General features: G+C 49.3%; 1 protein-coding gene across 1 annotated transcript in view; it reads right to left on the bottom strand.

Moving 5' to 3' along the window:
* Positions 1-27148, bottom strand: part of LOC311158025 (gamma-aminobutyric acid receptor subunit alpha-3-like) — a gene marked incomplete at its 5' end in the record, with an annotated part of 61488 nt that overhangs the window by 14836 nt on the left and 19504 nt on the right. Inside the window, 3 exons of the mRNA XM_084213131.1 lie at positions 1529-1611; positions 11134-11354; positions 15314-15377. Of these exons, the coding sequence (XP_084069257.1) occupies positions 1529-1611; positions 11134-11354; positions 15314-15377 (368 nt within the window). The remainder of the gene's footprint in view (positions 1-1528; positions 1612-11133; positions 11355-15313; positions 15378-27148) is intronic.

Genomic DNA, 27148 nt, shown 5'->3' with positions numbered 1-27148 from the left:
GGGTGTTCCAGCAGAAACACACACATTAATCTCTTTTCCTCACCAAGAAACATTATGAGCAATTAGATGTGCAGTAATCTGCCTTCCTGCCAGTCTTGTAATAATCCCAGAGTTTAGGCCTGAGGTAGGAGATTTGATATCCCTCCTCACAAGGTCAATTAACATTAATAATTCATCCTTCTCTAAGGCCCTAGTGATGTCTTGTGGCAATGAGTTCTACATTTAATTAGGTGCTGCCTAAGAAATAGCTTTATTTCAGCAGTTCTGAATAATCCACTTTCATGGGTACACTTTGTCATGAGGCAGAAGAGCAGATGCACATGATAAATATGATTTCCTCTCCTGCCAATCAAACTTTTCAACTTTGTCCTCAGTTAGCTCCCAAATGGCTACAGGAGGGAAGTGTCACTTTGGGAAGGCTGGGGTTTCTCTGGGGGTTACTGGTGTGGGCTCATTCTTTACCTGGAGGTGGGAAGCTCTCTCATCTAACACAAATACAGACTAAAAGTGGTGCTCAGTTCATTGGACCTGGGAAAGAGCCCAGGCAGAGCCAGACTAGGATGTTTATTTCCACATCATGGTGAGCCAGGGTCTTGGGGTTTGGCTCCCACTCACTTTACGAACAAAACCAAGTGAAATTTAACTTCCTTTTGGGAGAGATGAGGGAATTTTATGGTGAGCCCAAGCAGCTGAGCAGCTGCAAGTCCGGGAGCAGCTTTCAACTCAGCAGCAGCCTGCAAATCTTCCCTGAGCCAGGACCCTTGGCTGCTGGGGCTGAGACTCCCAGAGTTTCCAAGACTCCCAGCTGAGAGCAGCCTGTCTGGCAGACTGAAGAGGGGCAGGGGCATTGTGAGCTCCACTGGGGCACGGAGCCAGAGGAACCAGGTGCTCAGGCTGGCGGGATGGGACTCCACTGCTGTCCCAAATCTGTCTTCCCAGCTTCCCCTTGGGATGAAGGAAAAGCACAACTCAGATTTATAATCATGGAATCATTAATGTTAGAAAAGACCTCTAAGATTATCAAGTCCAGCCATTAACCCAGCACTGCCAAGCCCATGTCCCCAGGTGCCCAAAATACACATTTTTTGAACAATTTGAGGGATGGTGACTCCACCACCTCCCTGAGCTGCCTGTTCCAATGCTTGACCACCCTCACAGTGAAGAAATTTTTTGTAATATCCAAACTAAACATCCCTTGGCACTTGAGGTAATTTCCTTTCATCCTGTCCCTTTTTACCTGGGAGAAGAAGAGACTGAGAAGAAAAGACTGATTCTCACCTGGTTACTTTCTAAATAAATTTACAGCAAAACCAAGGGTGTCTAACCCACCTTGTAAACCTGAATTGAGCACAGACTTGCTCGGCGATGAATTGCATGTATGAGACACCAGAAAAAACAATTTGGTCACATTATTATCATCAGCAAAAATGAATGTTACCGTTACTAAACTCCTGTGTGACACCAGCCACAGTAAGGATTGCTCTTCAGCCCTGTAGCCCCTCCTTGCAGAGGTGCTGGGGGTACTTACAGCTCCCAAATTTCAGGGGGCAGGCGTGCACGTCCATGGGGAAGTCCTCCAGGTGCATGGGGCACTCGGCGTGGATGGTCAGCCTGCAGGACAAAGCACAGGGGCTGCTCAGGACAGGCTGGCCCTTCTGCCACTGCCTCCTGCAGCCAGCAGCACTGGCAAAGGCTCCAGGTGCTCACCAGCCTCGGGGCAGAAGGCCCCCAGCTGTGGAGAGGACAGAAGGACACACATCTGGCAGCTTTTCCATGGTGTGAACTCAAACCTATTGACCAAGTTCATCTTCACCCACTGAGTGCAATGGGGAAATGTGCCAGAGCCCCAGAGTCCTGTGCCACAGCTTATGGGCTGTGAGCAGAGCTCCTGTGCCACCATCATATTTTCTGGAAAATCCCCTTGCCCAGGATTCTTCTCCTAGGAAGCTGAGAAGCCTCAGAGAAAAAGGAAAACAATATTATCTCATTTGCTTCTCCTGTGTTTTGCTGATTTGGAATGTGGTTGGAGATTGTTTATCCAACGGATGGGTGTTTCATTAGTTTCATGTGAATTGTTTTAACTTAATGACCAATCACAGCCAGCTGTGTCAGACTCTGAGGAGAGTCACAAGTTTTTCATTACCATTCTTGTTGACCCTTCTGTATCCTTTCTCTATTCTTTAATATAGTTTTAGTATAGCATTAATATAATATAATATAATATAATATAATATAATATAATATAATATAATATAATATAATATAATATAATATAATATAATATAATATAATATAATATAATATAATATAATATAATATAATATAATATAATATAATATAATATAATATAATATAATATAATATCCTTCTAAGAACATGGAGTCAGGGGCTCCCAGGGAACAGGCCTGGTGCTCTGGAAGGAGCTGAGGGCTGACAGATGGTTCAAAGTCCAGATCCATGGAGCCACCAGGGCACAGCACCCCCTGTCCATGTAGGACACCTCATCCCACCTCCCCTGGCTCCTCCTTCCACTGTGGAGGCTGCTGCAGGCAGGTGAGGAACTGCAACAGCCTTGGGGTGTGCAGAACAACCTGTGCTTTCCAAATCCCTGAAATCCCAGTAGGATACCTGGGGGTGTGCAGAACAACCTGTGCTTTCCAAATCCCCCAAATCCCAGTAGGATACCTGGGGGTGTGCAGGACAACCTGTGCTTTCCAAATCCCCCAAATCCCAGTAGGATACCTGGGGGTGTGCAGGACAACCTGTGCTTTCCAAATCCCTGAAATCCCAGTAGGATACCTGGGGATGTGCAGGACAACCTGTGCTTTCCAAATCCCTGAAATCCCAGTAGGATACCTGGGGGTGTGCAGAACAACCTGTGCTTTCCAAATCCCCCAAATCCCAGTAGGATACCTGGGGGTGTGCAGGACAACCTGTGCTTTCCAAATCCCAGTAGGATACCTGGGGGTGTGCAGGACAACCTGTGCTTTCCAAATCCCAGTAGGATACCTGAGGATGTGCAGGACAACCTGTGCTTTCCAAATCCCCCAAATCCCAGCAGAATACCTGGGGGTGTGCAGGACAACCTGTGCTTTCCAAATCCCCCAAATCCCAGTAGGATGCCTTGTCAGGAAGCAGCTTTGTGAGGGAGGCATAGCCATAAAAAAGCATAAAAAGCTGCAGAATATGGGGCCAGGCATGAAAGGATCCATGATAAAGGGCTCTAAAAAAGGGAGCTGGTGTTCCTTCCTGGAGTACTGCAAATAGTGCAGCCAGGGAGAGGGAGCCAGGAGAGGCAGCTTCCCAGGAGATGTCTAAAATGATCTTCTCTGAAGGAACCTTATGTAGGAAAAAGAAATAGGACTCACTTCTGATGGCTCAGCACAACAGTAAACAAACCATGGCAGGAGAGGAGCAACATGTGGATAGAAAGGGCAACTGCACAGACTGAAGGTGGCTTGTGCAAAACTCAGGTTGAGAAGCTTCTATTCAGATATTTTCCTTTGGCTAGAAAAATGTTCAGCTAAGTTGTTCTTCACAGAAAATACTGAGCTTAGTGAAATGCAAAATAAACCCTGAAAAAATAAAGGCTTTGGGTTTTGTTTGCTAAAGCAAAGAATAACTTTTTTTTTAAGGAAATAAAATAAAAATAAGGATTATTTCTTTTACATAGACAAACCTTAAATGCTGCTATTAAAAAAAAAAAGAGGACTTTTTTTAAAATTTGACATAATAAAGTTCAGTGGACAAAACCAAACCCTTCACAAATTGCTGTAAAAACCCCAGTGGGTGTGCCAGTCCTGCCTGAACCCCTGCCCATGGAAACCCTGTGAGAACCTGGCAAAGAGGGGATGGAGGGGATGCTGCCTGTCCTCCTTGCTTCACAGCTGGCTCCAGCCTGGCTTTTTCAGCCAAGGCAAGAACTACTGTGTGCCCAAAGCAACTTCTGGAGACAAATCACTCTGTCTGACTCGGTGATCTGTTCTTCACACTGCACTGAATGCACCTGTTTTACATGAAAGGGAAGAAGACCTGACCTTTAGACTTCAGTCAAGGCTCACTGAAGACTGACAGGGATTTTCACAAGCCTACAAGCACAGTGTTGTAATTATTTTCTCCTGGACACTCAAAGGCCACCATGAACAAATTGCTCATTTGCTCTGATGCCTCTCTTTTCCAATAAGGATTTCAAGAAGCACAGGTGTAAAAACCTGGCAGCTTGGTCTGGACTTGACTGCCTTTCTCTTCCTGTTTTGTTTCTTTTGTGATGTTCTCTACAGCCAGCTGAAAATCCACTTGGGGAACTCTTGGCTGGCAAGCTTGTCAGGCATATTCTCACAGATCTCAGTCTTCAATTCTTTCTGGGTCTTTTCCAACTGCAATGGACTTTTTGCTTCTCATTTTGTCACTGTCACTTGTGTCAGGGAAATGTTGAGACATTTCCCCAGCCTCCCTCAGCAGCCCACACCAGAATTTTCCTTTTTACCTCCCTGTCTTTTCATCTGCTTCACTCCTTGCTTTATTATTTCAAAAGGCTCTTAGCTGGGAGTACCCAAAGTTGGCTTTTCCAAAGGACCTCTTCTCTGACCAGTGCCCTCCTTCTGATGCATCCTGAACCCACCCCAAAAAACCCAGGGAAATCTTTTCCTTCCACTGTCCTGTCTGCAAGTGTTGGCTGTGATCATCAGCCACTCTGAATAAGGCTGAATGACCCCAAGGACTGCAGATAGTGGGTCTGGTGGGTTTGTGCCATTTAGAGCAGCCAGGAAGAGCCTCAGAAGGGACCAGGACAGCAGCAGAGACTGGTCTTGGCCAAATCCTGCCTTCTCCAGGCCATGGCCAACAAGAGCAAGTGCTGTCAAGGGAAGGATACAATTTTATATGGATGCTGGATGACTCCCTCAATGTGGGAGCTGCAATTTAAATCTAAAGACTGTTTTATTAGCTGAGCCAGCAAGTAATAAAACAAGGAATCCATCAACAAACCACTGGAAAGGCAACCTAATCTGCCACTCCTCCACCTACAACTGAAGGAGTTTTTAAGTCTCCCAAAATTAAATAAAAAAAGGAAAAAAGTTGCATCATTCTAGCAAGATGAGTCTGGTTCAGCAGCTTCAGCCAGCCACAGGTCAGCAGGTTCACAGGTAACACATGAAATGTCAAACCACAAGGAATGTCTCTCCCTTCCCAGACAATTACCACAGCCTTTGCAGCATTTGGATTAAAGGGTTTATTGCAGAAATTCTCATCTCTGCCCCTTATGCTGTGTAAGGCAGCTGATGGCCAGAGAGCCATTGTGTTTTGCTTCATTGCTCTGATGGGCTATTCACATCTAGCAGCCCTGGAAAGTCCTTAGAAAGCCTAAAGAGCACCTAAAAAATAGCCAAGCTTCCAGAAATCATCAGCCAGCAGTCAGAGCCTTTGGCTCATCAGTCCCAGGCACCTGCAGCAACTTATGCAGAACTGCCTTGAAGCCAAACCCCAAACTCCTCGTGTTTTCTTCTCGGAATCTCTGCTGCTCACAGTGACCCCAAGATGGGTTAGAAAGTCTCTTTTCCCAGCCTGGCAGCCAAAGAAGGAGTCAGGATTCTTCCATTCTCCTTTTCAAGGTTGTTTATTGTTCCTTGTCTCTAACATTCTGTCTCTGGCCTGCCGAGGTCTGTCCAGCAGGTCAGACAGAGGCACACTGGCTGCCCTGGGCAGTGTTATCTTTTTATACTAAAAACTACATGTACATCATTTACCATAACTTCCCAATACCTATCACCTGTGTTAGACAGTGAGCTTCTACCTTAAACCAATCCAAAAGTGCCACCATCACAGCAGAAGATGGAGGCCAAGAAGAGGAAGAAGAAGAAGGAGAAAGGCTGGGCACGCCCAGATTCCTCCATCTTGCTTCATAACCCCCATTCTAAAAACCCCAAAAATCTATTTTTCACCCCATGGCAAACCAACTATTATTCTACTTAAACTTTCCTGGCTTGTAATTCTTCATATAGGGTTGGTAATTGTTTTTAGCATGGGTCCAAATCAAAGGCACAGAGGTCATGGGCTCTGTGCCAAAGTCTCTGAGCCCCTTGGCAGGGTCTCGAGTCCTCCAGGGCAGCCAGAAGAATTTCCTGGGTTCCAACATTTTCTCTTCACTTTTCTGGCACAATGGCACCGAAAGTGGAACATCCAGGACAGAACCTGTATTTTTTTTATCTTTTAAAGTCACGGGAAGTCCTTTGAACTGCGCCAACACAATGGCAAGAAGCGTGAATCAGGCTAAACATCCCTCTGCCAGGGCTGAGGGGATAACAAACCTCTTCAGCTGCGTTCTCATGGTTACCAGGAGCTTAGCAAAGCCTTTGATGTGTCATTAGAGCCCCTGTCGTTACCTGCGTGCAGCTGCAGCATGAGCCAGGATCTCAGCCCAATTTCTGGGACGCAAATGTAATAATCCCTCGGTGTGTGAGTGCTACAAAAACATGACAGCACCCTGCATGGCAGGGCTGGCTTTGTTTATGCCAGGGATACTGCTGGAGTTTTGTCCTGATTTCTTCTCCAGGAGGTTCATTAATAACCACAGTCAGGCCGAGCAGTGTTTACGGTTTAGGCTGTGGGAGAATCTAGGTTAGGTTTAATTGAGGGGTTTGAGCTTGAAAGCCAAATTGCTCCTAGGATCCTCGTGCTGGATCTGGAAGCACTGATTTCACTTTCCATCCTCCCCCAGCCCCTGGAGATTTCAGCCCATGATGGCAGAAATGCAGTGAGATAAGGTGTTCTCTGAAGATTTCTCCCTCCTGGGACAGTTTCCTTAAAAAAGCCTGTCTGCACAAAGCCAAGCCTGGAAAACGGATCATTTTTGTCTTTGGATCTGCTCTGGCAGGGAAAAGTTGGAACAAATCTCATCTTGTTGCCTGCTTGTGTTTTTATCAGGCAGCCAAGCTCTGCTTTGCTTGGATCCATCTGTGATGTTTCCTGGGATCAGCCCTGGTGTGGGAACAGACAAACAGCTGCCAGCCCCTACAACCCAGGAGAGCTGGGGCTGGGCTGTCCCAGCTGCTGCTCCTGCACAGAGGCTGCACCTCCATCGTGGGGAGGGTGCAGCAAAGCCTGGAGCCATCACAGCCTGGGGGCTAAAAACCCCCCAGCCAGTAAAGACACCCCAGAAAAGCCTGTGCTGAGGGAGAGACACTGCAAAGCTCTGTGATTTCAAAAGGCAGCATGGGAAGCCCAAACCTCTGAGCATGGCACACCAGGTAGAGAACCTGCTCTGGGATTCCACAGCCCCTGAAGGTCTGCACGTGTCCTGGGCTCAGCTTTCCCTCCTGCTCTGCCTCTGCCTCACCTGAGGGATCACAGAGCCTCCTTCCAAGGACTGCACGTTGTCTTCAGCAGCACAGGCTCTTGAGGCAGAGCCTTTGGGCATGCAGGGAATGTGTCAGCCTGACAGGTAAAGAAAACATCCTCCAAGTACATAACTTGAGCACATATTGTCTGGGAACCACTCTGACAATAACCACAAAGCCTCAACACGCCATTCTGACAGGCCCTGTTAAGAGCAGAAGAGCTTTTTAAAGCCTTGATTCACAAAGCTGAATCCCATCAGCACAGCATTAAACTTTCACTGTTTTTCTGTGCTTCAAGGCTGGGGAGAAGCAGAGCATTATCTGTGTGCCCCACACAGTCTGAGCCAGAGAGTACACCCAGAGATGGCTGGCTGCTTTTGCCTCTTCCTTACATAAATCCACGCACAATTCCCACGTTGTTGCACTCAGGTCTGACACCAGAGTTTAGAGACCAGAGCTGGGCTTTTGTGAACTACTGGGACCGTACAGGAGCTCTGCAAGAAGAGACTGCAGAGGCAGGGCTACGTGATAAAACTGCACTGCCCTTGCTCTCTGAGGCAGCTGGAGGAACAGAGGAGGTCCAGAGGGATCAGTCATCCTGGGAAGCAGAGAAATGCAGCTCAGTGCAGTGGTCACAAAGGTTGTTTTGTGGCCCAGGTGCCTGTCAGTGGTCAGGGCTGTGCCCTGTGACACTGCACTGATCCAGGAGGAGAATGTGCCACGAAGGAGGAAATCTCTGGATGCTCGGCTACAGCTGCTGTGCAGCTCCTGGGAGCTCTGGTCAGTGATAAAGAGACTCTCTCCAGGAGCTATAAATATTGTCACACAGGTGTAATTTTGCTGGATGCATGTGTCAGACTTGCTGTTCCACCAGAGCAAGTTCATCTATAACTGTAAGCCTTGACTAAGAGAAGTTGGCTTTCCCAGCAGGATAAATAGCAGGAGACGTGCCTCTAATTGCATATCAGCAGAGCTGATCCCTCAAGGATATTGCCTGGGGGAAGGAGCAGGACATTCTCAGGAGTCAGACTGCAGGGCCAGGTTGATCCATGCAAGGGCTCACCTGGGCAGTGCTGCCAGGCACTGGAAATCTGGTGGAAGCTCAAACTCTCTCCCCAGTGAGCAGGGCAGCCCTTTGGTATTTGCACTTTGCTGTGTGAGTTTGGCTTCAAGGTCCTGTCCCTCCTTTAAGGACACACATGCACGTCCCTGGCTGTGGGGGAGGACAGCAAAGGCATCACCTGGACAGAAAACTCCCTTCAGCCCTTTCCTGGGAGAGGTTTCAAAGCAGTTAACAAGGGAGGGTGATACCACCATCACTGTTTGACAGGGAAATTGAGGTGGGAGTGCCTTGGAGTGGCAAAGCCAGACAGATTTTGGTGGCTGAGCCTGAGGCTTGGTCCTAGCCCTGCAGTCTGTGCCCTTGCATCCTCCTTTCTGACACCTCACTCAGAAGAGACCCTGGTGGTCCTGAGCAGCACCAAGAGGAAGAAAGGGAATCATCAGATGCTCCAGGACAGACATCCCATCCTGGATGTGTTTGTCTGCAATCCCAGAGGAGTCCTGCACGCTGTGGTCATCTGGGCAGCTCTAACCACATGAGCAGCTCCAGGATGTGCTGCCCAAGCCTCCCCTGGGCTTCACCCACTGGGGAAAGAAAAGATCTCTGTGCACAAGAGCTCCTGGCTCTGTGCACTTCAAAACATGACAAAAGGTCTCATATCCAACCCTCAGCCTCTGAGTGGGCTCCTCACCTCTGACAAAACCTTAGGGAGGTATTCAAGGGGGCCAGGAGCACCTGTAAGAGGAGATCCTTCATTCCCCAATTCTTCAGCAGAGAGTGCTGAACTGAAGAATGGTTTGAATTTATTTTTAAAAATCCCAAGGCTCTCTTTTCTTCCAGAAGCTCATTCCCAAGAGTCTCATGATGCTGCCATCCTGGCACCTGCCCAGCCCTGAATGGAAAAATAAATCCAATACTTTTTTAGTCACACAAAACTTGCTGAAGCTAATGGCTGTTTGCTGAATAAAGAAGTAGTGAAATGATTTAAAAGCTCTGAAATTGAGTCTTTTTTTTTTTTTTGGCTGTCTTATGCCAGCAGCTCCTGTAATACTTTACAGTCAGACAATGATCCAAAGTGTGGGGAGTGTGAGTTGTCTACTTGCAGGTCAGAGAGCTGGGAGCAAAACAGAGCCCTTAAGTCAAGTTGGGCTTTTCCCTTCATTTACCCCATCTGCCTTAATGTGAGATCACTGATGTGTGGAGACCTAAACCCCCAGGGCACTGGCAGGATTAGCTCATATTTGAGAACTGCTGCACAAAAGCAAGGCATTGTTTATCAATGTGGGCTGTAAAACTTGCTGACACCGTGTAGATTCACAGCCAGTTTTGAAGAGATGAAATTCTGCCTGGTCCTCATAAACAGAGGTGAAAGTGCAGCATCTCAGCACACAATGAAGAAGAATCCACAATGAAGCCTGTTATTACTTAGCATTGGCTTGGAGATGGAGACAGAGAAAATAATTTTTTAAAACAAAGATTTACACCTTGCCAAAACTAACTCAATACCTTTCTTGTGCATTTATCAGCAGCTTGTTGTTTCATTTACAACCTATGGCTCCTGCAACCCTGGCTTCTCCAAATCACAGTTTTTAATTAGCTGTTTGTTGGGTTTTTTCCCTAATGATGTGCATCGATCACATAGATTTGGATTTTTTTTTATTCCACAAAGTGGGAAAAAACAATCCCATTGTTGTCACAAGCAAGCTTGGTCTCATTAGATGTGTGAAATGGTTCTGCTCTAACATGCTGAACAAATTTAGATCTCTTCTCAAGCTGCTGGAGAATAGCAAATTCTCCCAGCCTTATGTTCCCATACCAACACTGGACACCTGATCCATATCCCATCACAGGTCAGGAAGAAAATGAAGCCAGGTGGCACATCAACCTCACAAACTACAGATCCCAACACATCTACCTCAGCACATAAAAGCAGAAAAATCAATGTGAATGATGAGGGAAAATCTACCTGTAAAAATGTCCAAGCTGAGGATCAGTGACAGTCCATAGGTACAAAACAAGGAGAGCATGGAAAACAGCAGGGTAGGTGTGCAAACCCAGGGCACCACAGGGAATATTTCTGTGTCTGCTCTGGGGTGCCCTGAGCCCCAGGGGAGCACTGACTCTGACCCTCATTCATGGAGAAAGTTTCCCAGACTTCAAGACAGACTGGAACCCACAGAAGTGTGCAATAGATTACAGAGAGCAGTGTGGGTGTGCCACAGGGTGAGAAATTGAGGTTTTGGGGTTTTTAGTGTGTTGTGGATGGAAGCAGGAGGGAGGGCACAGGGTGTTGTCCTGGGTTTCTTCTTCATGCTTCTTCCTCCTTCTCCATGGGTTTGGGTGGCATTTTGTAATTGGGCAGAAAAGTCCCCATTGTGGGCTCTGTGGGATCAGTTATTGGGTTAAAAGGGAAAATAATCCAGGTGTCAGTTCTTAATTGGATAGTTTAGTCTGAAAAGCCCTTGGAACAGGAGATTGTTGGCCATTTTGTGCCTTGCTGCAGAACTCACAGCAGTGAGACTGTTTTCCTGATAAGAAATAATAAACACCTGAGTCCCAACATGAACTGCCCTCTCGAGTGCCCTCAATCCAGACCCAGAGAAACCCACAGCTGGGATCCCCACAGGCAAGACTCAAATCTACTAACAAGAGTTGGTGCAAGCCTGCTGTGAGGCACCCTGAGGTCCCTGCACGTGCAGGAGGACTGGGATTCCCTGGAAGGAGAGGCAGACTCACCTCATGGTGTACAGGAGGGTGCCGTTGTCCACCAGGCGCAGCAGCTTGTTGGGGGTGGTCATGTTGTGGGCAACAGATTTCTTCCCATTGTGGAAGAAAGTGTCAGGAGTCCAGATCTTACTGGCCAGCAGGTTGTTCAGGGGAAGGATTTTCATGGGACCATCAAACTTCAGCCTTTCATCTCTCCAGGACTGCCGGAAAAAGACATCAATGGTGTATTCCTTTGGGGAGACAGGAGAGAAAAGTAAGTTGTGTTTTACTCAGCTCAAGAAGTGGCAGCAAGCTGGGTTTTGGCACACCTTGGGTGACACAAAGTGTGGTGCAACGAGCAGAAGGGGTTCACAGCAGTGCAGGGTAGGTGGGATTCAGCACATTTTGGGTAATGACTTACCTGTGATGTCAAAATGTGCATGTCAGTGTTTCTGAGCACTGCAGAGAAGCTGCAGCACAGCCTACAGGGGCCAGAGCTGGGGTAGCCCTGCTGCACCACCACCTCTATGCAGAAGTTTCAGGGGAGAAAGGCCGCTTTGTGCAGCTACACAGGTATTTTAGAAGGTAAAAATAAAGATCCTGGAGATGGAATCTGGCCAGGATGCTGGTAATTATACCTCTGCTCATAAAAAATAAAAAAGAAAGAAACTTGCATGACATTGTCTTAATGTTATTCTGTTCCCCAGGCCACCTTTAGAAAATCATTGAATCGAAGACTTTACCGGCATTACAAGATCCTGTGACTTTCTTTTGTCTTCTTTTTCTTGTTTTATTTCCATTTTCTTCTTCTTTTTTTTTTTTTTTTCCTTTCTGCCAATGTAGAGACCCATTTCCTAGTCCAAATTCCAGCTGGGGCACTTAGAAGTCACCTCTTTGAAACCCTGCAGCCAAGCCAGCTCATCACTCAGTGAATGCAGATTCAGAAACCACTTTTAGAGGCAGAGGGGTCTTTGGAAAACCTCTCTGTCCCAACTGTTCTTCCTCCCCCTGCTGCTGCAGACTCGTAATCTTTATTTACACATTCCTGGAGGCTGCAGGACCAACCAAACTTATCATTGTGAGTGATTTCTTTCCTGCAGCACTTCTCAGCAGCGCTGAAAAACTGCTGTGCATCACTTTCCTATAGGACAGAGAAATTCCTACAGGTTTTGCAGCAGATGGCAGCTGAATGGAGGCATCTCTGTAAATAAATCCATCCCTGCTCCTTGGCCATGGAGACACCCCTGCTCAAATATGAACCTTCTGGATCCTGGCTGGGGGAGGAAAGAAAAATTCTGCATTCTCAAGGGCTCTGCCCTGTACAAGGTATTTTACCCCTTCATGGAAGTGATCTCTAATTCATTATTCCTTGGGATAAACCCAAAGAAATGAGCCTGTGTGCAGTCCCAGGAGGTTTGGGAAAAGTCCTTACCAGGAAAAGGGCTCTCTCATTCCCTGTTTCTATTTAAAAAGTGCTAGACAAAGAAGCAAAACATTTTTAATGACTTCCAAGGCCCTGCTTATCTTCTTTAATGCTTAGGAATCATTCCTGAAGCAAAGAGAAATCATGTTCAGAATCTTCCCCTCTTTTCTATGCTTCTTTCCATAAAAGCATGATTCCCAACTCACCCCTTCCAAGGAGCACACTGAGTTCTGTGTTATGCTCTTCTCTGCCTACAGAAATGACTGAAAACATCCAGACTGGCTCTGTCCTCAGAGTCCATCCACTAAACAAAAAAATCCCCTTCAATTTGTGTTTTTCTTTGAATAATTTCCCTGGGACTGAGGCAAAGCTGCAAGAGCTCAGTCCCGAGGACTGGGGCGCACTTCAGTGTCGCAATAGGACATGAAATAAAACAACATGGACTCTGCAACTCCAAGGGAAGAAGAAGGGTGCTTTATTTTCTGACTCTAACATTTGTAGACTTTCAAAAGTGACAGTGGATTGGAGGGTGAAAGTGCCACTTCTCCAATGACACTGGACAAACCAACAGTCCATCAAATTTCTCCTCCTTCAGAGAGGAATGTAAAAACAATAATTGTTTACAACAAAGTGCGTGAGATACTCCACTACAAGAATGTACACATTAGAAGGCTTAGAAGAACTTAGAAGAACAGGGTGACACCTCAGGTGTGAACAGGCTCTGCTCTCCAAACCAAAAGAGAGATTGGGAGTCCCTTGGAGCACCTCAGTGGAAAGGTCTACACGTCCTCCTCTGTAGGGATGTGCCCCCTGTTCACAGAGTGACAAAACTATCCTTTGCCTCCTTAAAAAGGAAAAAAGCCCAGAAAACTGAGGAAAGAAACTTCCTTAATTAGGTAAAAAGACACTTCATAGCACCTGGGGGACTTCACCTCAAACTTAAGGATGGGCAATTGGACAGAAACCAAAAAGTCCAACCTGAGCAATTTACCAGAAAAAGAAGAGAACAAAGGAACTAATGGCTTTTGAGAGGTGTTTTACCAGGAGCAAGAGCCTCTTGCACCTGGCTTGGTTTTTCTCTGTAAAGAGTTTTGTTATTTTGCCTTTTATTAAAACTTTTTGTTTCCAACACCACCACAGAAGCCATCCTGCTGATTTTATGCCTCCTAAGGTAGCTGAGCTATCTTGGGTGCGAAATAGATCTCCAAGAGCTGATGAGACCTGGCTTGACAAGACCCCTATTTCACTCCTCCACCTCCTCCATGCTCTGTAAGCAGCTGCTCCCCTCTCCCCAGGGCAGCTTTACCTGCCTCTCCTCCATCACTGCAATTCCAATTCTGCGATTCCGCAATTGCAGCTCCCGAGCACCGGAGCGGTGGGAGGGGAGCAGCACCAGGCAGATGCCAGCGGGAAGGAGGGATTTCCCTGCTCCTGAGATGAAAGGAAGCCCCAGAGCAGGCTCTCCCCCTTTCCTGAGGAGATGGGGTTTCTCTCCCTCACTTTTAGCAGCAGAGCTAAAACACATTCGCTATGCACTTGTAAAATACACGGAACGAAAGCACGCGGAGGGGAAATAATTTATTATTCCTTAACTGTCTTCCTAATTTTATATTCATTTTGTCAAATCACATTGCAGAGAATACCTTCTTCTTTTCAATACCTCATATTTTTTTTCTTCACAGCTCATTATACACAGTCCCTTAATCAAATATGCTCCACCTTGGAAGTAATTATCAGATACTCCCCAAGGGCTACGAATGCTGAATATATAATGGGTCTCTGCTGTGGTAGGAAAGCAGGAGAGAGAGAGGGAGAACTCAGATGAGGTTCATAATCTTGATTACACTGACATCAACTTAACTTCTTACCCTGGAGGGAGTGGTCTTCCCAAAGCAACATGGGTTAGAGTGATGGAGTGAGCTACTCCATGAAACACAGAGATTTTATTCTCCCTCAGCTCCTCTGCTTGCCAGCACAGGATTGCTGTGGGACAGCGGGAGAGATGTTCAGGCCATGCCAGCCCAGAAAATTCAACCCCTGCAGCTCTGGAGAGGCTGTGAGAGCCACAGGACGCTGCTCCAGCCTAGCCTAGCCAGTGACAACCTGCTCCCTGCCCCAAAACGGGCTCCCTCCATGGCATGGACTGCCCACCACTGGCCTGGGCTATGCCAGCACCAGGGCACCTCAGGGGCTGGGCATGCAGGAGGGGCTCAGTCCTCAAAGCACAGCTGTCCTCACCTGGCATCCTGGAGCTCCTGAGCAACCACCCACAGCCAGCCCTTCTCTGGGTGCGTGTGGAACACGAGCTGCTGTTGAGAAACCTCACTATTAATTATGCTCCACAGTCCTGTTTTAATTAGAAGACAAACTGTTGTGGGAATACAAGCCTGAATTCAGACCTCAGGCCTTTTCATTAATAATTTTCCCTGAACATGTCAAAATAGCGCAGTCGGTCCATGCATTTTCTGTTTTCTCTTTTGCCACCCTCCAGTTCAGGCACTAAGGACGGTTTGATGGTGAATCATTGTCTCTGACACTGCCACCAAACCAGACCAGCTTCTGGCATCCTCCTCTCTTCCCAAGGAGCACCTTCATTCCTCCAGTTATCAACTGGTTTCCAAAAGCCCAAGCACACCTGGGAAACAACTCCTGTCTGCCCCTGGAACTGAGATACCACCAGCTCTTGTCACTTAGGAAAACCCCACTTTTACCCATATTGTCCTGGGAGGAGGGGGGACACATCCACAGCAGCTGAGGAGGAGCCACCCCTCCCTGTGAGACACCTACCATGTCTGTGTCCGAGACAGGGCCGAAACTCGTCACGTAAATGTCTGTCTTGACTTCGGTTACACTGTCTGGGACAAAAAGGAAAAAAAAAAGGGAAAAAAAGAGCAATTAGAGAGCTGAATTTCCTTGTGCAGGCAAGGCTTTGAGGTTTGTTACACAGTGTTTATTCCTGCTCTGCTGAACCCTCAGCACCGTGCTCTGTGCCCCAAACAAGGGCTGATTTTATCACTGGTAATTGGGCACATTCATCTCCAGTGCAGCTCTGCTGCTTCCCACGCTTACACTGAGGACAAATCTGTCCCACACGGCCAGACAATGCATATTTACAGAATCTGTGCGGCTGCATCATCCATACCCTGCTACAGAGCCACATGTTTTCAATCCAGAGGTAAAACCTGATGCTTTGAAACTCCTTTTTAATCTGAAATCCCTTTGTGTCTCCCAGCCAGATAAACAGCCTAGCAATGTTCCAGCAGTTTTAGGGAACCCTGGGTTTGTTACAGCTCCAGGCTTATCTGTATGTAAAAAGAATCAATATTCTGATTGCCTTTTACTGCCATGGTGCTTGCTGTTCTCCTAAGTGCCTCACTCTCACAGAGCTGCTGCTGCTCACTCGTCACGTGCTGCCCCTGCATCCCGGGCTGAGATTCCCTCACGGATGCTGAGCAGCAGCTTCACTGCCCCTGCAAAGCCACAGGGCCCCACTGCCTGCCCAGCTGCTAAAACCAGGGGCAATTTCAGCCACATGCCTTCAGATAAGCTGGAGTGCTGAACACAGCCAGCAGCACGTGCACACAGAGCTCTCCTTCCTTGGATTTTGGCTTGTTTCCTAATTGACACCTCTGCTGCCACCCTGCTTTGCAGGGAAATCAAGGCACAGTGATTTCCCAGATTTACAGTCCTATGCTCTGCCCACTGGGTTGTGCTCAAAACATGATGGATGAGCTGCCTTGAGTTCAGCACTCGGTTCCCATAAATCCTCCCCACTTTAGGGATAGATCATGCTGTTGTGTGGCACTAGCTGGCTCAGAGCTGCTCTCCTAATGAAAGAACCAATTTAAAGCTGCAAAGCAGAGTTCATGTTTTATGCACAGGACCCAATTTTGTCCATTGCAGCAGCCCTGCAAGTAGCCTGGATGGCCCATTGTTTAATTTAGCTATGGAAATCCTTCTGTCTCTTGAGAGTCATTTTGCAGTACTATGAAGCTTTAGGTTTGTGCTTCAAAGTTTTACAGCCCAAAATAAGATAATGCATTCTGGCAGGGTTTTCTCCTTAATGGCTAAAATATACGTATACATGTCTTTAGTTATTATGGCTGAGAAGCTTTTGATGCAGCCCATGGCTGATATTATTGTGCTATAGAAGTAACCCTTGATCTCATCTTGATGCGCTAAAAAGAAGGTTAAAGAGAAATATGTATGTGGTACACTTTGTGAAACACCCAGAAATCCAAATAGAATGAGTCCCTTCTGTGAGGCTGAAACACTCAGGGGATTCTCAGCCTCCTCCAAACAGGTCCCCAGATGAGGCACACAGCAGAGAACATTGAGTGGTGTGAGGCTCTTTCTGCTACCTCATGTGGTGAGAGAAAACTCATTTTGTCTTGGAGAAAACACAAAACTCTCCCTCCCCTTGCTGGGATCCATTCTGCAGCCATGGATGGCAGATCAGGAGCTGTGGCCACACATGGCCCGGGAAGGCAGTGCCTGGGAGGGGCAGGATGAGCTGTGCCCTGCTCAGAGGGACAGGGGGTTGCAGCCCCACATTTGTCACCACAGAGAAAAGCAAGGCACAATTCTTCCCAAGAATATTTCTGCGTTTGACATTCTCTGAACCTCAGAGAAAGGAAAAACAATTCTTATCATTTGCTGTGCCTGTGTTGTGCTAAAGTAGAATGCAACATGGAGATTGTTTACCCAGAGTGATGGTGTTTTGTTTCCTTGGCCTGTCAGGGCCAGGTGTGTGTGTGTGTGTTGGGACTGTTGGAGGACAGTCATGAGATTCTGGGCAGTGTGTGCAGGGTTGAGTCCTTGGCAGGCTCAGTTTTAGATGTATAGAATAACATAGTATAATAAATTAATTAATTAGCCTTCTGATAAAATGGAGTCAGATGCGTCATTCTCTCCCCTCACCGAGGTTGCCAGCAAATTCAGTAGGGGGGCACGGAAGGGTCTGTGCTTTCCAAAGTGCTCTGCAGGGTCCAAGCACAGGGGAGGGGATTCAGGAACCCAGGAGAAGACAAAAAGGCAGAATTCGTCTTGGACACCTTTTGATATGATCCTGCAATCCTTAAATGAGCTTTTATGCCCTCATCACGCTGTAACCTGGCTGACACAGAGCTCCAGAAACCCCTCCCTGACCCTTCAATCTACTGGTAAATCCAATCAAAGATAATGGCATTAGGAAACCTCAATAATCTATTAATAACTTATTAATATTAATAACTAATTACGCCCATGTCTGAAGAGAATCCCCCATTTTCCAGCCTGCAGATTTACCCCCTGGCAAGGCCATGCAGCACCCAGAGAAGGGACAAGCTGGGGCTTCACCACTGGCTCAGTGATGTCCCTCAGCTCTGAGAAAAATGAGCTTCCTGCACCTCTCATGGCAAAAGGCAGGCTGAACCCTCCCTGTTAATAAGTGCTCCTAAGGGCAGGATTTGGCTGGGATCCGGAGGGATTTCTGAAATTAAATCATTGCTACGCAGGCAGGGATTTCAGCAGAGCTGGGAAATCCAGAGATAAGTAAAACACCAGCAGAACAGAGCAAGCTGCAGCCTCAGAGATTCACTTCCCTTGTGATCCCACAGCCCAAGAGCACCTGCACTGCTCCCAGCTCTGTGACTGTGAGACCTCCACCTGCAGGGAAACCAGCAGCTGCCCCAGCAGCCTCCCCCCTCCTTACCCTCACACTGACCCACCCAGAGCCTGAATGAGATGAAACTGCATCTCTTTATCAGCAAGAGAAAGCTGAGAGAAAAGCATCTCCTGCCTCTGCTTAGAGACCTGGCAGGGAAATTCTTATTTTCTGCTCACGCCATAGATGTGCTCATGCTGTAGCTTGGCTGTCTTGCACAGTTCTAACCAAAGATTTAACAATTAAGGACATTATAGGGGGTAGGCACTTTCTCTAGAACTGCTGCAGAACACAAAACAGCATTTTTCATTTCCTAGCAGCATCCTTCCCTGTAATTCAATTTTTTTACAGCACGAGTCGAGTCTTCAAGGCTGCTGGGGTGGCAGGTGGATGCTGCCAGTCCTGTTTATAACCAGAGAAACAAAAATTCAAGGGCTGGGTTCAGGTAGGAAGCTGGAGCAGAGCAAGGAGCAGAGCCCAGGTCTGGCTGCCCTAAGGATTGGCACAACACTGCCCAACAGAGCCCTTGGTGGGCTGCCCAAGCCCCTTCCAGCCACCCTGCTGAGCTGCTGCACCAGGAATGCATAAAAAGGACCCTGGAGCCAACATGAAACTGGAAAAGCAAGAGATTTCAGGTTCAGTATTTGAACTGAATTTGCAGATCCAAGTGGCACGTCACGTTCCCAAGTCATTTGTTTGAGGATGATTCCCTTGTCTGGGGGCTTTGCCCATCTATAGGCTCAGCTTATTCCCAAGCTGCAGCACAACCACGTTCCTGGAAAGAATGTGGAGCAAGTGTGAGAGCAGAACAAGGCTCTACAGGTCAGCCAGGGCTGCCCCTTCCCCCCAGGGTACAGAGCCTGCTTCTGCCTTGCTCCCAGCTGTAGAAATCCCCCACAGCTGGGCAGATCTGCAATGCAAATGGCAAACCAAACCACCCTTCCCACAGTGTTACCATGGCACTTACTACACCTGCCTGCTTTTTGAGAGCTACCCCTCTCCTCCAGGAACCTGCTCCCCCAGATCTGGCTGTTTGTGTACCCCCACAATCCCCTCCCAGCCCCGAGGGGAGGGACAGCTCCAGCCCCCACAGCTCCATACCAGCGGGTCTGTCACCTCCCTGGGTGTGCACAAGGTGCAAACCAGCAGCAGCTGATGCTGAGGTGTTTCAGGCTTCCCATTTCCCCTGTGCCCCCATCGCAGCCCTCCCCATCTCCCTGGCCCCGGTTCCAAGGCAGACACCCCCTTTCCCCTGCAATTCCCCCTTTAAGTGCTCGTGACTCCGCGGGCCCGGGAGGAGATAGCGAGCTATTATTTACAAAATGACGGAGTGCTATTTTTACTCGCTTCTTGGAAGCACGGGGAGCAGCGGCAGGGCTGGAACACGAATTACACCGCCTCGCTGCCTCTGCCCTCCCCGGCTGCGGAGCTGCCAGTGAGCCTGGGAGGGGGGCACGGGGGGCTGAGCGGGCTCGTGTTAAACCTCCCCTGCACTCATCCAGCGCAGTTTATTCAGGAATCACCCTGACAGCCCTGCTCGGCCGGCTGGGTGTCAGCCGCGGAGGTTTGGGGCTGCGCTGAGCGCGGTTGGGCAGGAGGGGGGTCCTGCAGGCTGTGCCTGCACCGGGATGCTGTGCAGGCAGCCAGGGTGCTGTGCCTGCACTGGGATGATGCACAGGCAGCCAGGATGCTGTGCCCACAGCCGGGATGCTGTGCCTGCACTGGGTGCTGTGCCTGCACCGGGATGCTGTGCCCACAGCCAGGATGCTGTGCCTGCACCGGGATGCTGTGCCTGCACTGGGATGATGCACAGGCAGCCAGGATGCTGTGCCTGCACCGGGATGCTGTGCCCACAGCCGGGATGCTGTGCCTGCACCGGGGATGCTGTGCCTGCACCGGGGATGCTGTGCCTGCACCGGGGTGCTGTGCCTGCACCGGGATGCTGTGCCTACAGCCGGGATGCTGTGCCTGCACCGGGGATGCTGTGCCTGCACCGGGGATGCTGTGCCTGCACCGGGGTGCTGTGCCCACAGCCGGGGTGCTGTGCCCACAGCCGTGCCTGCAGCCGTGCAGCCGTGCCTGCAGCCGTGCAGCCGTGCCTGCAGCCGTGCCGGCGGGCGCTGGGGGCTCCCGAGTGATGCGTGCTGTGCCAAACAGGGGCGAAGCCGCTGCGGCTCCGTGCAGGGGATTCCTGGATGCTGCGCTGACGTCAGGGAGGCTGCACAGCCCCGGCTGTGATGAGCTGGGGGGTGGGGAGCTCCTCCAGGCTCTGCGGGGACCTGAGGGAGCTGGGAGGTGACAAACACGTCTGCACTGGTGTTTCTGTGCGGGGCGGTGTGGCTGAGAATAGAAGGGTTCAGGATTTTCTGCAGCCAGGGGTACAAACCATCAATCCACTCCAAGCCGGCTCCTGGAGGGAGATGTTTCTGCTCTGGGCTCCAATGTCCCATCTCCAGCTGTGGTCACAACCTAAGAAGGGCAGTAACAAGCTGATAACGCCTCTTAACTCCCTCCTAGACAACGCCATTTATCCTTAGCTCAAGAATTTCTGAGACCCCCTCATTCAGTGTCCCCTTATTCCATGTCCCCCAAAAACCACACTAAACCCTCGGGGAAGGATCCCCAGCAGCCTGTGCTGAGAACAGTGGCACCGTGAAGAGAGGGGATGCAGCCTTGCTCTCTTCCACACAACTCAAAGGGACACCAGGGTGACACCCAGAAGCACCAGGGTGGTGTTTCCCAGCTAACTCAGCATCTCTGGGAAGGGAAACACAAGAAGTCAGCTGGTACTACCCACTTCCACCTCACAGCTTCCCCCAACTCCTTGCCATAGTAATTAACAAGCAGCAGAAGGTAATTTTTGCAGCTGCACACAGAAGCTCTTTGTGTGTTTCATTCTTCGCCTTCTCAGCCTCCCACTGGGGGAATTTAATTTTCCTTCCACTTTTAGCCTCTGCAACAGAAGAGTTTTCCATGACCTTTGCTACAAGCTCCACGAGCCCACTGGAGCTGAGCTGAACCACAGCCCTGGGCAGCCCTTGCCTTCAGAGGGGTCACTACAGCCCCAGCCAGCAACTCCCCCCTCGGGGCCCTCCTCTCCCTTTGACCCCCATCACATCAGGGCTGCCTTTCCCAGCCCCCACCTGGGGCTTTTTCAGCTGGTTTTTAACCTCTGGTGCTGCCTTGTTTTGGGAAGTGGGAGCTGAATGGTGTCTCCTTGCAGGATGAGAGGCCCTGAAGAAGGGAGGGACATCTCTGGGTGGTGTGGCACGTGGCACCTTCTGTGGCACTTGGGAATGCCAGGCCAGTGCTGGGAGAAAACAGGGAGGCACAAGCAGAGGGGTGGGAGCCCAAGAGGAGAGGGTGACCTCTCTCCACAGCCTAAAACTGCAGAAATGGAGACATCTAAATCACCAAGCACACACCATGAAACCCTGACGTGTCCTTCACTGCTGCTCTCCTGCTGTGGGGGCAGAAAGACTCCCCCACTTACCCCAGAGTTGCTTTTCTTGCAATTTTTTTTCTTTTTGAGGGAGCTCAGAAATAGCAGCAGAGAAGGAAATATTGCAGTGAACATCACTGCAGTGCTGGTGATGCCTCCTGGGCTTGTCCAGCCCAGCCAGGGGATAAAGCTGACTCCAAGGACATTGACAGAGCTCCTGCCACACAAAAGGCCACAGCAGTGTGAGCTATTGCTAATGTCACGACCACAAACATCCCTACTGTGCCTGGAGTGCTGCCACACCAGGTACCCTGGGAGCAGAGGCTCTGCTGGGGAACAGAGGGGGCAAAAAGCCACCTGAATCTCCTGCAGCCTCTGGGAAAGGGAGAGCAGGGCTGGAGAGCCGAGGTGCAGGCAGGTCTCAGCACAAGCCCTTCTCTCTCCTCAGCTGGGTTTGACTTGAGGGATCTCAGACAACACACACAGAGGTCATGAGCAACCTCTTCAAACTCCCAGTCCCAAAGTAAAACTACATTTTTTCAGACACTGCTTGGCTGTTGCAGCACCCCAGCAACCTTGAATATAAAATTACTTGCTCAGAAGTGAAAGCCAAGTCTCCCATCAGAGACATTCACCCCCGCCTGGCAGCTCAGCCCGGGCACCTTTCCCAAAAGTGGACAGCAGTGTGTACATGTTCTTCTTCTGAGAAGAAGCAGCAAGAACATACACAGAATGTCTGGGTCCTGTCAGTGCCAAGTGGCAGCCAGCAGGGCCAGGAGTGTCACCAGGGGGCTGGCAGGTGGCCCAGCCCTTCAGAGGCCAGACAGAGCTAACAGCATGTTTAATTCCCTGAGCTACCTGAAACACCCATATCTCCAGGAAAGCTCACTCGGGCAGAAGCATCACAACATCCTGAGACACTGCTGGCCCCACAGGTAATCCCACAGGTAGTTCTGCCCACCCAGACCTCACCACCTCTGATGGCAGCTTTCTCTCTCTAGGGAGCACAGAGATGAGGATGAGCAGGGTCCATGGATGAAGGCTGGTGACCTGGGACAGAGTGGTTAAAGATGACAGGATGCTCATCTACTGCAAAGTGGGGTCAGCCAAGGACAGAGGACTGGGAAATCTGTACTCTGCAGAATAAACCACATAGTAAGGGAAGAAACAATATAAATGTCTGAAACAAATGTCTTATCTCAGCAAAAGCAGGGGTGAGTAAGAGCCTGCAGGGGATTGCCAACAAGACCTTTGGGTTGGATCCTTATCTAGCTCTGCCATGTCACAGACAATTTGTCTCATACAGTTTTGCCCAGCTATTTGCTTGATTCCAGAGTAACTGGGTCTGTGTAACAGCTCTGACACCCTCAGTTATGCTTCCAGTGACTTCTGTAGGGTTATGATCAAAAGGACATCACATTTAGATGGGGAACAAGGCTATCTGCTGCTTGCCAGGAAAACATCAAGCCTGTTTCCCAATCCTGGGGTGCCCAGGCTTTTTTTCACCCACTGCTGCGGCTCCAATCCCCTGGCACTGCCAGCATTTGCTGTACAGCCAGTTCCCAAGTTGCTGCTCTGTGAGCCATGGTGATTAATTACTACCTTCTCTCTGGTGTGATGGCACATCAGTGTCTACAATTGCGTGTCCTCCAGCCAGACTAGAGAGAAATCATCCAATCTGTAAACACAGCTACCCATGTGGTGTCACTTCCAGCTGTGCTTCTCTCCTCTCTCCCCTCAACCTGGATATTTCAGGGAGAACAAGGAATTCAAAAGAATTCCAGGGGCTGTCTCAAGAGACAGCCAACAACAAAGCCACTCACACGTGATGAGAGAGATCAGCATGGTCTGCAATTACATGTGCTCAATTCTTCAGCCCAGATGAAGTGAGATGATGCCTGTCAAAGCCTCAGAAAGACAGCCTGCCCTGGCTCCCTTTCTTAGCAGGGCCACGGGAGCTGAGGCAGGGAATAGATTGATTCCCTGTCTCACACCACATGCTGCAGATGCAGAGTTCTCACATGGCTGCAACCAATGTCCTCTGCAGGAAGGAGCTGCAGGACCATGAAGTGACCCAGTTACCACTTGAGTGTGGCTTGTCTGGGATTTATGGCACACTCTCAGGCAGAGATGGATGTCTAATTGCTGGGCACAAACTCCTGGGTTGTATGGGGAAGATCAGCTTGGTTTTTGGAAGAGAAATCCCTCAGGAGTCTGCAAATGGTCTGTACATGTGCCTGTGGCTCTGACCCAGGGCTGAGCTCTCTCCACACATACACAACTCCATCACCAACAGAGCTGGGATCAAGGCACAGCTACTGCCTAAAGCAGAGCTCTCAGACACACATGGCTCCTCAGCGCAGCGCTGTGAGGCACAGGGGGCATCTGCTGGCCCTGCTGGGTGAGTAACTGCACTCCCTCCCCAGCCCTTCCGTGGGGGAACAGCACAGGTAGCCCAGCTTTCTGCTCTGACCTGGCTGCACTGCCCCTTTGTCTCAACACACACTGGCTGAGGGGACTCCAGGCATACCTGGCACGCCCAGGTGGTGCTGCAGAAGGTGCTACAGGGATTTCACACCCTCCCATGCTGGTGAAAGGCATTTTCTCACACTTGTCAAGAGTGTGGGGTGCAGGTTACAGCTCTATCCAGCAGAGCAGCCTAGGAGAGATGCTGCTTTACCAGCAGAGGAGCCAACAAACCCTGCTTCCCTCAAATCAGCTTTTCCTCCCTGATTTTCTGATGCCTAACACCAGTTGATCCCACCTAGTTACCTCTCTCAGCTTTGGGTCTTTTTCCACTCAGCTTCATAATTCCACAAATCTTGGAGGGACTCCAAATCTCAGAGTTATCCACCTTTGCTGTCAGGCTTTGCTCAGATCAGCCACAGGCTCTAAAGCTTATGAAAGACAAAAGGCAGCAAGATGGGTGTGATAAGCCTTGCACCATCAGAAGCCCTGGCTAAACACCTACCACAAGGCTCCACAGAATGTGACTAATTTAGCTTGCCCCCCTTTTATCCACGTGCACATATTTTTATCACCACATTAAGATACAGATCCAGGGCTTAGACTCAGGATGTGGTGCAAGTTATTGATAAACAACCACTCCAGCAGGGACAGAAGAAAGAGTCAGAAACAGCAACTGCTGGAGGGTGTGCAGCTATGGAGGCTTTATACACACCCCTCATTCTCACACATACAGACTACAAACAGAGCTACAAATTAGCTGTGCTATTTTTGCCACAGACAGAACTAAGACAGAATGAACAAAGCTACTGTCGTTACTATTTTAAGGACTCAGGACACCCTCAGATGCCAGGAAGACAGAGGAGGAATATGTATGTATGAGCATGCTTTTAGAGGTTCTGCAGTGCTCTCAGACCCTGTGGTAATGGAAGGGAGATGCCACATAAACATGTTTGTTATATATTATAAATACAATGGGAAAATGTGTGAATATAAATCAGCATGCATAATTTAACATACTCAGTATTAAAGGCTGGCCTTGATGGCTAAGCCAGAGGGACTTGGGAAAGGGAATCCCTGCTGGTCCCTGTGGACAGGGGAAGAGCAGCCAGGCAAGGCCAGCTGGTACATCCAGCTGTGCCCTGAGGAAACCAAAGCCAGGAGAATTGTGCTGCAGGAGCAGTAACCTAAGGGCAAAAATGCCAGGCTGCTACCTCAGCACTGGGCAAACCCCCTCCATGTCACCTGCAAAGCACCTGTGCTGGTTTGGGCCTGCCTGGATGACCTTGTTCAGGTAATTCTCCTCTTTGGGGATCAGTGACGAGGTTCTTGCTGGCCATGCCAACGGATCTTGGTGAACAGAACCCTTGGGGAAAGATTGCAGCAGGTTCAGCACCTCAGTGCTGTGCCTGAGGTTCAAACACAGGAGAGATGAGGCACCAAAACAAAGCATTACTGTATCCCTCCACATGAACAACTCAGCTGGGAAAACCACTTATTAGACCAGGCTTATCCATAACCTACATGAACTCCGTGTGCCTCTGAAGATTCTTCCTCAGACAGACTGGCCTGGCAGGGGTTTGCTTACTCCCTTTCCTAAAAACACTGAGCCTTTAGGTAACTCATTCTCAGCCAGTCTTTCTTGAGCAGAAATCACCACCTCCCAACAAGCCACAGTTGCTTTGAGAGGAGTTACAAAATCTTCAGATCAGTGCCAGTAACATCCTTGGAGTTTGTAAAGCAATTACTGAGCTCTGCAATTCATCAGGCAGATCCCCAGGAAAAAGATAAGCACGAAGGTGCAATACAAAACTGCTGCTGCCAACCTGATAATCATTGATAGACAACAGAGAAAACAGCTGCAAAGATTGGAAAGCAAGGAAGCAAACACGGGAATGCAAGAAAAAACAGAGAATCATTAAGCTTGGGAAAGATCTCTAACATCAAGTTCAACCCTCAATCCAGCACCACCACCATGTCCATCACTAAGCCATGCCCTTAAGTGCCACATTCACGTGTGCTTTGAATACTTCCAGGAATGGTGATCCCACCACTTCACTGGGCAGCCTGTTCCAGGCTTTACAATCCTTTAAGTAAAGAACTTTTCCCTAATATCCAACCTGAGCCTCCCTTGACTCAAGTTGAGGCCATTTCCTCTCACCCTGTCACTGGTTGCCTGGGAGAAGAGACTGATCCCCACCTGTCTGTCCTGCTTGTCAGGGAGCTGTAGAGAGCAATTAAATCACCCCTGAGTCTCCTTTTCTCCAGGCTGAGCCCCCACAGCTCCTCCTGGTGCTCCAGACCCTTCCCCAGCTCCATTCCCTTCCCTGGACATGCTCCAGCTCCTCTTGCCATGAGGGCCCCCAAACCAGTCTAACTCAAACCAAATCTGCATTCAATGCGTGTTGTTGCAGAGGGAGAAGGAAGAAAAGAGATGTCTCAGTGCATGAGGCTTGCAGGCTGAGCTCTGGGCTCCAGCCCCAGCACTGCTGCTCTGCACCGTGGCTCTGAGCATGCACGGAAGGCAGCTCTGCTGTGCCTCAGTTTCCCCATCTGCCTCCCAGCCCCAGTGCTGCCTGCCTGTGCCTCAGGCTGGATCTCATTCCAGCCTCTGCAGGCTGAGCACTGCCAGAACACGTGATGGGCTGTAGTGGGCAAAAAATGGAAATAAAAAAATAGAAGAAGAAAGTGACTCCTGGGGGTTGCTGTACAGCTCAGAGGAAGGGCCCATTTAATTTTCAAGCCTGTCCCCTGAGGCCAACACCAGGTACTGAGACAAGATACAAGAGTACCATAGCAGGGAGCAAAGCTGTAATTTGCACTCTGGTTCCTTATCCATTAGCTCCTGGCTGGCATTTCCTTCAGCAGAGAACTCAATCAGCTCCTCAGACAGTGTGCCTCTGGTGATGCTTCTGGCATCCTTCACCTCTACTCCCAGGGCACTGCAGACAAACATTTTCCCTTCTCCATGCACCCCAACGTGTCTGTGTGGCAGAGCCCAGCTCTGCACCGAGCTGTCTGTCCCCTGTCATGCACAGGTCACTGAGCTGCATGGCCAGTGCTTATTTAT

This window comes from Fringilla coelebs (genome assembly GCF_963513975.1).
Source record: "Fringilla coelebs genome assembly, chromosome: 11".
In the NCBI taxonomy this organism is placed as follows: domain Eukaryota; kingdom Metazoa; phylum Chordata; class Aves; order Passeriformes; family Fringillidae; genus Fringilla; species Fringilla coelebs.
Note: the sequence above shows the minus strand (reverse complement) of the source record. Positions and strands in the feature narration are given on the sequence as shown.